We start from the raw sequence: 13,248 nt of genomic DNA, 5'->3' as shown, positions 1-13,248 counted from the left end.
AAAGCGTGTTTGTCTCAAAAATTCTAGCTTTCCTTCATCTCACTACTTGAACATTCCATTAAGGATCTGATTTCTGTCACTTTTCAACCTTGTGGACTTAAATTTTTCATCTATAAAAAGAATCCTCCATTTACAGAAATATCATGCCATATTTCAAGCCAACATTTCCATTTACAGATAAAGTAGATATTCTAATTCAAATTCTGTTTCAAGTCTTTCTCCCACTGAAGACTTAATACTGGCTATTTTCCTCTAAATGTTTTCAGAGAAATAATTCTAAAAGAATAGGAATATGGCAAGATCAAAGAATAAAAAACATCAAACTTAAGATAAAGAAGTAACAGAAATAGTACTACTAGCCAAAAATAAGAGATATATACTAAAATGTTACCTAAGTCCTTAATTAATATTTTAAAAATAAAGCATATGATGCTTTTTGTACTCTTATTAATGTTTAGGTTTTCTTTCTGCACTAAAATCAAAGTTGAAAATGATTTTCTGGTTAGCCTTCAGCATTGTAGGTTTGGCAGGCCTGAGTAATCAGGGTCACAGACTATCTGACCAACAGTATCACAGTCAAATGTCTGTTGATGTATTTTAATTTTGTCAAAGCCTTTACCGTTATCACCTTAACTGAAGTCACATGTTACAATACCACTGCCCCCTGCTGCAGCAGAAATGAAAAGTATTTTCTATACATATGCTGGCTCTTCCTTATCATGCTGTCCTCAGGTGGGACCATCGAATGATTTTTTTTCCTGACATTTTCAGTAACTATAACAAACTCTATTGGATGTAATACTGAATTTCATTTATAGCAACAAATGTTTTTTAAAGCAATGAATATCATAATAAAGCTTCTATTTAAAAAGTTTGAGAGAAAAATTAGTCAACTAATTACCTATAAAGAGCTTCCATGGTCTCTGTAGGACCAGTTTTCAATAAAGTTTTAAAAAGATGCTCCTAAATTGCTTATCAAGGCTATAAGAACAACTGAATGGAAAATAGCACATTAATATGCAAACAAAATCTGGCCATCCGTTGGAACTGAAAGAAGCCTTATGATCGTTACCACCAACCATCATTTTATGCAAATTCTTTCAGTTCAATTTGCTACCAATGTACCCGAAATATCATTCCAGAACCAACTAGAACTACAAGCATATAGGTAAAATCAGATTACTTCATTTTATGATGTTTGATTTGGGAGCAATCAGAGGCTAAACTGAAAACATGGTTGGTCACCTCTGTAAAGACCATAGAGATTCTGGCACATTCCTTAAAATTAATCAATCAATACAGATGAAAATATATTAAAGCCTTAATATTTGGATTTCAGTTAGCATACATATATACTAGTTAAATATGTGTACTTAACTTTAAAACATTAATGCATAGAATTAGGATCATGATTCAGTAATTTAGCTATTATTTTAAATACAAATAAAATAATCTTTCAAACAAAATTATTTTAGGGTTAAACTTCCACGCTCTATGGTTAAAACTTTTCAAAAGTAAATCAACATTTTTTATTACAGTTTTAAGCAGTTCACTTCCTCTGATCATTTTTTTTAACAGTTCAAGTCAGTTTCACAATAGGTAACTGCAAGAATGGTATCTAGGTGAGCAGTCACACCAGAGGGGAATTTTGATCAATCTGAGATAATTATATTAAATATATATATATATATATAATTAGACTATAAGGTAGTACAGGCATTTTTAAAAAATGTTTCAGAGAAAGACCGAGAGACAGTGTGAGTGGGGGAAGGGCAGAGAGAGAGAGAATCCCAAGCAGGCTCCATGCTGTCAGCACAGAGCCCAACGCGGGGCTTGATCCCACGGACTGTGAGATCATGACCTGGGCTGAAACCAAGACTCTGATGCTTAACTGACTGAGCCACCCAGGCACCCCAGTACAGGCATTTGTTTTGTTTCGTTTTGTTTTTAAAACCTTATAAAACTTTCTTGCACTGTAAAAGTATAACAATGGTAGGAGGATCACTTTTTACCAGATCCAACTTTTCTTTGGTTCAAATTCATCAGAAAGTTTCAAAATTTCACTAAAGTAAAAACACCAGTAAATTAATATTCAGTCAATTCAATATTTATACTTAGGCAAGTATAATTAGCAATTTTAAGCAAAATCATTAAAGTTTCCAGAAGGGATATATATCACTTACAAGCTGCTCCGATTTTACACCGTATAACTGGATGGTCTTTGCCACGTTTTTAGACACAGCTATTGTGAGGTCTGCGTCTACAGCAGCTACATTTAGTTCACTGGAGAAAACAAAAACAGACTTTAATTATTAGCAACATAGTTCATCAACAAAGTAAAGGACAACATATAAACTTAAACCCAATAAGCAATGTGGTGATTCTTTTTATAGACTTCACTGACTGCTTCCAAGAATTGGTTGCATTGTTTCATTTTTCTTTCTAAATTCAGCATTAAGAAAAAGTGCTTTGAGATGGTTTGGTTAATGACCAGTTTCTCATTAATAAAAGCACATCATGTGTGGGTTCAGGCTGTGATTAAGAGAGTAAATTGTGTACAGATTTTTAAAGTAGCACTCTTGTTAATACTGATAAGTGCAATTAGAGACACTGCATATCACAGACATCTGCAAGGAAATGACAGCTTTTGAATGGAAATGATGACCTTGGAAGGACAGAGGCTAAAAATATAAATTACACATGATACATAAAGATGTTCAGTTTCTGTAGAAATTATGCCAATTCATGCTATTTTGTAGAGTAGCTTTTTAAATACATTAAAAGCATAACAAAGATAGAATGTGAAATTTTATTTTATTTATTTATCTTTTATTTGAGAGAGAGAGAGAGAGAGAGAGAGAGAGCGAGCCCTAGGGAAAGGGGGAGGAGGGAGAGAGAAAGAGAATCCTAAACAGGCTCCATGCTCAGTGTGGAGCCCAATGCAGGGCTCAACCCCACAACCCTGGGATTTTGAGCCAAAATCAAGAGTCATACACTCAATTGACTTAGTCACCCAGGCACCCCCTAATTTGAAAATTTAAAATTTGGATTCTTGAAGTGTTTCCTTGTCATATTTATTTTCAACTTTAACAATGGATTGAGATGTTTGAGCTGAATGCCAAAAAAAAAAAAAAAAAAAAAAAAAAAAAGTATTTACCAAGACCATGGAAAAATACTAGGAGTTCAAAACTGCACAAAACCCCATATATAGGTAGAAAGCAGGAAAAGATAATTATTGTGTCTGAAGTAGCAAACAAATCTTGGCACTTAACAGATTCTCTTTATCAAGAAAGTGAAAGACTTTGAAACAACACTAGTGTATATTGTGTGCCATAAAAATGTACTTTATAAATAGTGAGACATTATTAATGGTGACTTTTAAGTTCTACTGAATACTGGGCATAACCATGCTTCTTCGAGCTCCATGTTGTATTTGATTACAGCATTGTCAAACTGTCCAGAGGAATGGGAGAGATGCCCCTTTAATATTTTCATAAATAGGTCAAAAGATCAGGTTGAATCCAAGACTACTGTTGTCACTACCAAACCAAAAAGATTAACAGAGACCTAACAGAGACCGGAGGGTAAAAACAATCTAGAATTAGGACTTTGGAAAAGTCATGATAATTGTGAAAAGATTTAAGATCAAGATGCAGAGCAATTTAGACACTGCGTAGGTAAGGTACACTTGCAGCTGGATATATGCTTGTGGACATTATACCGGTGGCTTCTTAGTCTTACTCTCACATGCCTCAGAATCGCCACCTTCAAATGTGTAGTCTAACACCATCTAGACAGTTCTATACTTTGATCCTATATTGCCTGAACTACTATTTTATTTCTCAAAATGTTCATCTACAAATGTACAGACCTCCTGTTAGGACAACTTGTTAGCTATGATAGGAGCTGAGACAGTCTTAACTGCAGATGAATCTGGGTAACTGTAAATGTCTAAGGCACCAGTACAATTATATCGTCTGCAAGCATTCAGGTAGCACCTCTACCAGGATACCTCACCTTTTGAGCATTTTAAAAGCTGTCATGTTTACTTAGGAAGCTCAAAATAGCCACACACACAGGTAGGCTAATCAAGATTGTAATATCCTGTGCATGAAGTACTTTATGGACTTAAGATAAAAAACATTAAGCTCTATACTTTATCAATTTGTAAAATTATTTTTATGCTATTTTACTGTGTAACACTGGATATTTACTATGGCATAAAAATTAGGTTTACTTTTCATCCTTGACAAGATACAGAATAATTATAAGCTATTTTTAGACTGTATTTAAAGGGTTTTATTAATTGGAATCTTAAGTACTTTCTGTATGTGCACTGATTCACTGCAAACCCCTTGATTTAATTGCAGGACTAATTACTTGAATAATTTGAAGTAAATTAAAACATCACTAACAAATGTGGCAGGCATTTTATAGCATGTCATTACATAAAAATCCGTACCTTGCTATAGTTTTAATTATACCTTCAAGTTCATCTGCAGAAGGAGGATTGCGACCACCAGGGGGAAAAACCAAGTTGATAGGATCAAAGAGTCGAGATAAAGATTTTGATAAATAAGCAGCTTCATAGGGTTGCAGTGAGTCTTTCAAAGCCTTTTCGGGGCTGTGGGAACAAAATGTATTAAAAATGAATTCAGATTATATAAAACTAAATGCTACTGTATTGGAGTGTGAATGCCTTTCTTAAAAATCTATCCTCTATATAAAATGTAACTCTCTATGAACAAAAAGGAAAAATTTTAAAAATTTAAATATTTACAAATACATTTCATGACTAAACATGTGTTAAGAACTAAACATCTTAACCTATACATAAGTCCTACATATAAATGTAATACAATTTATATTGGTATCTACTGTATTTGTACCGTCATTTGAAACTAAGAGAATAACAATGTAAAATCTTTTTAATTCTAATGGGGCTATGCCTTTGTGGAGGAAATCCAGATTCTAGAGAGTCTGAAAGCCTCACGAGAGAGCCAGGTGTGTAGAAACCTGCTCCACTCACTTGACCCTTTGTGCCACAGCTGCCATTTCCCAGGGAGCTCACTGAGAGGGAAGTTCACAGGGTCTAGGCTTTTATCAGCCTTCCCATGCCAAACTAACAGAACGAGGACAAAATAAAAAGTGTTTGTCAAAGTCCTACAGTCACATAAATACTCCCAATTGGGGTTCTAAGCTAATTGTTTTATAATATTTCTCACAAACCAGAACGTCCTTCTTTCCTCTTTCATCTTCCCATGTCTTAAATTATTTGCATTTTCATTTAGCAGTCCAACTATTGGGTCTTATATTTTTCCTTTGACAATTATTATCAAATGTCTATAACCATTATTTCCATTTGCTTTCTTATTCCTATAATTAACTCTGCATCTCCTTACATGGCCCTTGTTTATAACCCTTCTACCAGTCCTTCCATTGTCTTTATTTATTTATTTTTTTTAAATTTTTTTGAACGTTTTATTTATTTTTGAGACAGGGAGAGACAGAGCATGAACAGGGGAGGGTCAGAGAGAGGGAGACACAGAATCTGAAACAGGCTCCAGGCTCTGAGCTGTCAGCACAGAGCCCAACGCGGGGCTCGAACTCACGGACTGCGAGATCATGACCTGAGCTGAAGTCGGCCGCTTAACCGACTGAGCCACCCAGGCGCCCCATATTTATTTATTTTTTTAAACAAATCTCCCTTCATTCTAAGTGTTAACCTTGAAAACATCTGACCTGCTCCTTCATGTAATTTAGGAAAACTGGATTTCTCCCTTCCCACCCTTTCTGGCCAACTAACAAGCCCTAGAGGTCACAATGCTCTTGGCTCGTACATCATAATTCCATAGTTATCTCTTAACATTTCTCATTCAACAAGTATTTCCCTCAGCACATATTTGCTGAGAATACCATGTCCCAGGCCCTTGTTAAGTGCTGGGAAGATGTAGATTAAAAGCACTTTACAAGGCAGTGAAGAAATGTGCAGGTAGAGTGCTAACTATAGTGTTTTCTGTAATAGGTGAAGATAGAACACAATGGAACAGGGAGGAACTAGTGTCTTAATCTGCCAGAGGCAATCCTTTATTGAAGTCCACACCATCTACTTAAATGTGTTCTGTTTTTGCTCCTGTCATTTACTGACCTTAAGAAGCCTCTTTCCTCTTCTGCAGACATTTCAGTTCTGAATTGTAAGTACTAACACTCTTCCTGGTCTCCGAATTGCAGTGAAGATTCTTGGTGACTACAACGTCGAAACTGATAACTTTCCTGAAACCTATCTTGTATTAGAAGTCTACTTTTATTTTAGCTTTACTATGAAGCTTCCATATTTGAGTCATCCTTTTGAACTGCTCTACTTCTTGCTCTCCAACCTTGAAGACAACTTTTCACACCCTCAACTTTCCCCATCTCCTTCCCTCTATACTATTAAGTCTCTCCGATTTGCCAGATACTTCCTAGATGTGGGAAATATAGTAGTAAAGTCAATTAAAATTCCCTGTCCTCTTACCGCTCACTAAATGAGAAGCTTAACGTTGCTAATAAGATACTCAGAAAAATACAAATTTTTAAATGATTTAAATATGGAATATGAGTTATAAGTTTTAAGAGAAAAATAAAGTAAGCCAGAAACAATGTGTTTAGATGACTTTCTCATTTTTTTTCATCCTATATTGTACAGGATAAGGCAAAAGAAGGTTTGCTGAGCACATCTGAAGGAAAAGAGCGAGCAAAGCGATGTTGATTTCCATGCAAAGAAAACAGGAAGTACAAAGGCCCTGAGGAGGGGCCACACCTGGCTTTGTTGGCTAAAAACTTAGAGAAGCAAGCACCTCAGTGATAGGAGAATGGTACAAGATGAAGTCAAACAGAAAATAGATGGAAAATATCATGCCAGGCTTTTTATGTCAATAAAGGAGCGAGATTTTACTCAAAAGAACTTGCTCTTAGACCTTACTGCAATCAATGCTATGGAACCTTTTCTGACTCTCCTACTCCATCATGATATTCACCAGTCTACCCTCTATCCGCAGCCAACCATTTCAAGGTACTCTCATTAGCATCTTGATTTTTCTAATTCATCTTCCTTTCAAAGCTCTAAGAATATCTTATTTAGATGATTTCTGTACCTGCTGCTACGCTACCCACATTTTGCAGAGAAAAAGAAAATTGTATCTATTATACATTTATGCTAACCCCTTACTTTCAAGAGACCTAAAGCGCAAGGTATTAACTTGAAATTCCGCACTAGCAGCCCCTGCTCTCTATAGGTGACCATTTGCTGCTACTTTATTCTAAGACCAAACCACTGGCAATAGCCTTCATCACCTTGGACTTCCCTAGCTTTTTTCTTTCTTTGTAACTGTATCTATCCTCTGTGATTTTCCTATTATGTCAAAGAATAAAGTAGCTTTACTCCTTTTTCTATCTAAACTTCTTTGAAGAACTGCATCTACTTCCTCCTTTCCCATTCTTTAAAAAACTGCTTTTTTAAAAACTGAAAGATAATTCACATTTGGAAGTCATATTCAACCGTTTTTAAAAATTTTTTTTAAATGTTTATTTATTCTTGAGCGAGAAAGAGAGCACGAGCAGGGGAAGGGCAAAGAGAGACGGAGACACAGAATCTGAAGCAGGCTCCAGGCTCTGAGGTGTTGGCACAGAGCCCGACACAGGGTTTGAACTCACAAACCGTGAGGTCATGACCTCAGCCAAAGTCGGATGCCCAACTGACTGAGCCACATGGGTGTCCCCACATTCAACCATTTTTAAAGTGTACAATTCAAACCAATTTTAAAGTGTACAATTTTTCGGATAGCCACAGATAGGCACAACCATCACCATACTCAGTTTTAGAACATTTTCATCACCTCAAAAAGAAACTATACTCTTCAATTATAGCCCCTTTAACCCCTTACTCCAACCCCAATCCTAACCAACTACTAATACTAGTTTTTATCTCCATAATTTGCTATTCTAGACTTTCATATGAATGGGATCATACAGTGTATGATTTTTGTGACTGGCTTCTTTCACTCAGCAGAATGTCTTCGAGTTTCATCCATGTTGTAGCAGGTATTAGTACTTCGTTCCTTTTTCCTCCCTCCTCCCTCCCTCCCTCCTTCCTTCCTTCCTTTCTTTCTTTTCTTTCTTTCTTTCTTTCTTTCTTTCTTTCTTCCTTCCTTCCTTCCTTCCTTCCTTCCTTCCCCTTCCTTTCCTTCCTTTCTTTCTTTCAGAGGTGGAGAGGCCGAGAGAGAAAGGGAGAGAGAGAGAATCCCAAGCAGTGCAGAACCCCACATGGGGCTTGATCTCATGAGTGTGAGATCATGACCTGAGCTGAAGTCAAGAGTCAGATGCTTACCCAACTGAGCCACCCAGTCACCCCCTGGCTAGTTCTTTTTAATGTCAATTCAAATCTATTGTTGAATCCCTCTAGTGATTTTTTAAATTTCAATTACTAAGCTATTCAATTCCAGCCCTTCTTTTTGATTTTTTTTATAATTTTCATCTTTTTATGGATATTCTCTATTCTCTATGGCAACATTGCCATCATATAGTCCTTTACTTAATCATATTTTCCTTTAGTTCTGTCAACAATTTTCTATGGCTAATGTGAAGTCTTATTATATTAAATCTAATGTTTGGTCACTCTCACAGCCAGTCTCTGGGTCACGCTGTTATGTTCCTTTGTATGCCTCATAATTTTTGTTACAAACTGCACATTTCTGATAATATATTATTGCAACTCTGGGTACTAGATCGCTACACCTCTGAGGCTTGTTATTGTTATTTGCATGTTTAGTGACTGGCTGGATTATTTTTGTGAAGTTTCTTTCTCCCTTACAGTGCAAAACCTTTGATGTTGCACCACAGAGGGGCAGAGCTTTGAGGATGCGCATAGTCACCCAGGGGTAACAGTGGTCTTAACAGAGTTCTGTTTCCTCTCTTTCCCTGACCACACTCAGTGGCCACAGATTGCTCTACTGTTTTTAACAATGCTGTGAACCATAAACTCCTTTCCAAACGAATCCCATCTAATCGTAGCTCCTTTGATAGAATAATTTCTGAGGTCATGTTTGATAATCTGACCTCCAAGAGCTCTTTCCAGTTTTCTTATTCCACAGATCTCTCTTATGAGCTAGCTGGCCTATAGTATAATCTGCATCTTCATTAGAGCCATGAATATCCTCCCCCTGCCCCTCACCACAACCTCCACTGTTTTTGAAAATGTCCTCAAGTTGCAAATAATGTCAGTTACTTTGGAAGGAGATTAGGAGCTAGCTTTTTAGCTGCTTGTTTCTTCCCCCAGGAGAATTTTTGTGCCAGAGTTCTGGAGCTAGAGATGGAGAAAATGGTGAGCTTCTAAGTGACACCTCACTGGAGGAACTTGGCAGGGGTTAGGGGTAAGTGGGCAGCAGCCTGAGGGCCTCTCAGTTTGCCTTTCCTGACATGGAACCACTATTTTAAAAGCCAGGGGAAGATTTATTGGGGCCCCAGTATTTTCAGGGAGTCCAACAAGATAGAGACTGCACTCCTTCAGTGAGGGTAGTTCACTATAAGGAAGCACCCACCTACTGATCTCATCTGCTTGAGACTTAGCCTCAGCTACAGAGAGCTGAGGGAAGAATGAGAAACACTGAGGTTCTGCTCCTCCCAGGAATAAAGCTCTCCTGTTGAAGCTGTGGGGAGAGGGAGCCCTTTGCTCTTGGCTGCTGCAGTCTGGAGAGGAGTCTATGCCTTGCTGAGCAGGGAGGAGGGAGGATGAAGGGAGGAAACATTCTTGTTTCAAACATCACACGCTCTTACAAAATTCTCACTGAATGTTCACAGAATTTTGGGGGGGAGGGGGAGGCAGAGAGGGAGAAAGAGAGAATCATAAGCAGGCTCTGCACTGAGAACAGAGCCCAACGTGGGGCTCAAACCTGCAAATGTGAGATCGCAACCTGAGCCAAAATCAAGAGTGGGACACTTAACCAACTAAGCCACCCAGGTACTCCCATAGATTTTCTTGAGTAGTTGATTTTTCTTTAGTACCCTTTCCAGAGAATTAAAAAAAAAACAAAAAAAACAAAAAAAACTGTTTGCAGTTTTCACCAGTTTCACCGGGGGTAGGTCAGTGGAGTAGATGGTGCTGTCGCCCCAGAAGTCAATCTTCTCCCATTTTGTCTTTCATCCATTCTAACAATACTTTTGTACCCACCATTCCATACCTAGACCTCAAACAGCCTTACTTTGCCATATCAAGAGGTCAACTTCTCAATAGCGTGTGACACAGTGAACAAGTCCTCCTCCAACTTAAATGAACTCATTCCTTGGGGTTCCTGTCATCTCACCATTTTTCTCTTAGTGTCCCCTTTGTAGGTTGCCACTCTTCTGCTCAACTCTGGAGTGCCTATCTTGGGCCAGGGTTCTTTTTTCTCTTTATATACATCTTTTCCTATAGAATCTCCTCTAATCCCTTGATCTTAAAAATCTACAAAATGATGACTCCCAAATATGATTCACATTCAGCTACCTTTTTAACAACTCCTAACAACTTTATCACTTCAGACTTACTTATCCAAGTATCCTTGATTCTTCTTTTCTTCTCAGATCCAATCTACCAGCAAGTTCTATTGGCCTGCCCTCGAATATCTTGAATCAATCTGAGCAATTCTCTCCATCTCTTCCTCTCATCCTAATCCAAGCCATTATCATTCCTTGTCCAGTCAAACAAAATAGCTCCCATTTTCTACTTTTCCTTCTCTGTGGTAACACCTCCCCTCCAAGCTGTCCACATAGAAGCCAGAGTGGTAATTTTAAAAGGTTTATCAATTCACATTATTCCTCTTTTAAAAGCAATGATTTCCACTGTATTTGAATCCATACCATAGCCTGTGGTCCTACATGGTCTTACACTTCCCTTCCTCTCTAACCCCATGTTGTACCCCTCTCCTTCTTGCTCACTGTGTTCTAGCTTTCTACTCCTCAATCTCTCCACCTTGATTCTCAAGGACTCTAAATTTGCTGTTCTCTCTGCCTGCAAATATCTTACTCCAAATCTTCCATGGCTGATTCCTTCACATTATGCAGATCTCATGTCAAATGTCACCTACTCATAGAGCTCGTCCCTGATCACCCTATATATATGGCACTCTATCGCATCATCTTATTCTATTTTCTTCACAGCAAATTACCACTACCCAAAATTGAGCATGAATAGTGAATGATAAAAATGCTAACCTGGCTATTTGTGTCCTTACTCTAATTTTTTAGGCCCCTGTCCCATTCATTACCTCTCTCCATTCTTGCATCTCCTATCTCTTTCCCTCTCCACTGGCTACTTCTATTTAGAAACACTGTCAACACTCCCTCTATCATTAAAAACAAAAGACAAGAACTTTCCTTTAGCTCAGTTAACATGGTCAAATTCATGTTTTCTTCTCTACCTTACTTCTCAAAAGAATATTTATAACCCAATGTATCTGTTTCCTTACTACCCTCATGATTTTTTTGGCTTTTTAGTATATGGATACCTCCTCCCCTGCACCAACTACTTTATTGAATTTGACCTACAAAGGGTGACAGTGCGACCCCATTAGTCAAAACACAGAATGTTTTTCCTCTCTGATTTTTTTCTCTCCTTTGAATTTACAGCCTTACTTCCATCCCTTTTTAATTTTAAAGAAAAGCACAAAATACAAAACAAAAATTCTACCTCCAGGAGATAAACCACTATCACCATTTGTTGTATATACTTTCAGGTCTTTTTTGGTACACGAATAAAGACTTAAAAATAAAACTAAGACAAAAATAGCATAATACTATATATTCTATTTTTTATACTTAAAAAAACTTATTTTATATCTTTGTAGATCAACAGATATGAGGTCAGTTTTCTTGTCTCCTCTTCCTTTAGTTCTTATCTAGTTTCCATGTTTAGCATAGATGAATTACTGAAGAAAAGAGTATAGTCTCATTCTATCTTTCCAGCCTAGAGTCCTGCCATTTGTCTTGCTAATGAAAACTTCTACATCCTATATTTCCTCAGTCAGAACTTCTTACTACAGTGGACACAATTTAAGTATTTAGAAAAATAAAAATTGAAAGAGAAACATTTAAATCTACCCAACTTTTTTTTTTACAAGGTGGGTGATAAGAATTTGCTGTTACCTGAGCAGCCTTGTCAAAATAAATGATTCTAGTGTTTGAAGAAAATGTACAAGCCAGTTTGCTGTTCAAATAGAAATCTGAAAATAATATAATTCAATTTAGGAGAAAATCTGGCTGGTTTAAACTTACTGAGATGGTATACTGTTTTCCAAAGTGGTGCCTAAATATGATGCCTAAATATGGTGCCTAAATATACTGTACTTTATGAGTGGAGCTAAGAGATTTCAAGTGTAAATGTGACTATACTCAGTTTTTTCTTACCAGACTGAGAAGCTATCTCAGCATACGATTTATTTCCCTCCTGAACATACCAGTTCCTTTTAGATCATGTTGATGCCACTGGTGCATCAATAATGATACTATCTGATGCAATTAGAGGTATATTATCATTTAAAAGACAGTGACCACATCTGCTCGTCTCCTAGCTTCTACCTACCCTACTGGGTGCTATACTTTACATCAGATTCCAGTTAGGAACCAGGCTGCTCAATTAAGGATGAAGCCTGACTTCTCACTGAAGAGTTGCAAAGTCTTCTAAGGTATACATATAAATAATGATCATTACAAATATTTAGAAGATTAGCACATCCTCAATTTCTAGTTTATAATAAAAACAGTAGATAAAATCCTTATCATGACAACAAATAGGTTTGATCAAATAAACGTACTCATAATTTGGCTTCTTTGCTATGAATATGTCTTGTGCATCATCTCCAATGTGTTGTAGGTCAACGCAGACGTCTGCAGTTCCACCTGCATTAAACTTTCCTTGAATATTTTGGCTGTATTGTTGGAGACGCTTCCATAAGTCATTATAAAGACGTAACAATTTAGGGTATTCTCCTTCAAATGCCTGTTTCAAAAACATAGACGCTGCCAAGCAAAACAAGAACATGGATAAGATAAACAATAAAATGTAGCAAATAAATTTTCTTTTGTATATAGTAATGCTACAAACAGCCTATACCATAGGACAAACCAAAGATATATTCTAATGAGGCTTTTCAAAATAAGGCTAGTAAAATTTACTTAAGAAGTAATTTTAATTAATGCTAGTAAAAATTATTTAAAGAATAATTTTCCTCCTAAACT

At 36.8% G+C, this 13,248-nt stretch overlaps 1 protein-coding gene across 1 annotated transcript in view; it reads right to left on the bottom strand.

Annotated features, from left to right (window-relative positions):
• The window catches only part of COG5 (component of oligomeric golgi complex 5), a 319,388-nt gene that overhangs the window by 61,573 nt on the left and 244,567 nt on the right, over nt 1–13,248 (bottom strand). The window contains exons 12-14 of the mRNA XM_078442554.2: nt 12,825–13,029; nt 4,463–4,624; nt 2,184–2,283 (exon numbers count right to left, since the gene is read on the bottom strand). Coding sequence (XP_078298680.1) covers nt 2,184–2,283; nt 4,463–4,624; nt 12,825–13,029 — 467 coding nt within the window. The remainder of the gene's footprint in view (nt 1–2,183; nt 2,284–4,462; nt 4,625–12,824; nt 13,030–13,248) is intronic.

This window comes from Panthera onca, chromosome A2, assembly GCF_046562875.1.
Source record: "Panthera onca isolate mPanOnc1 chromosome A2, mPanOnc1 haplotype 2, whole genome shotgun sequence".
Lineage (NCBI taxonomy): Eukaryota > Metazoa > Chordata > Mammalia > Carnivora > Felidae > Panthera > Panthera onca.
Note: the sequence above shows the minus strand (reverse complement) of the source record. Positions and strands in the feature narration are given on the sequence as shown.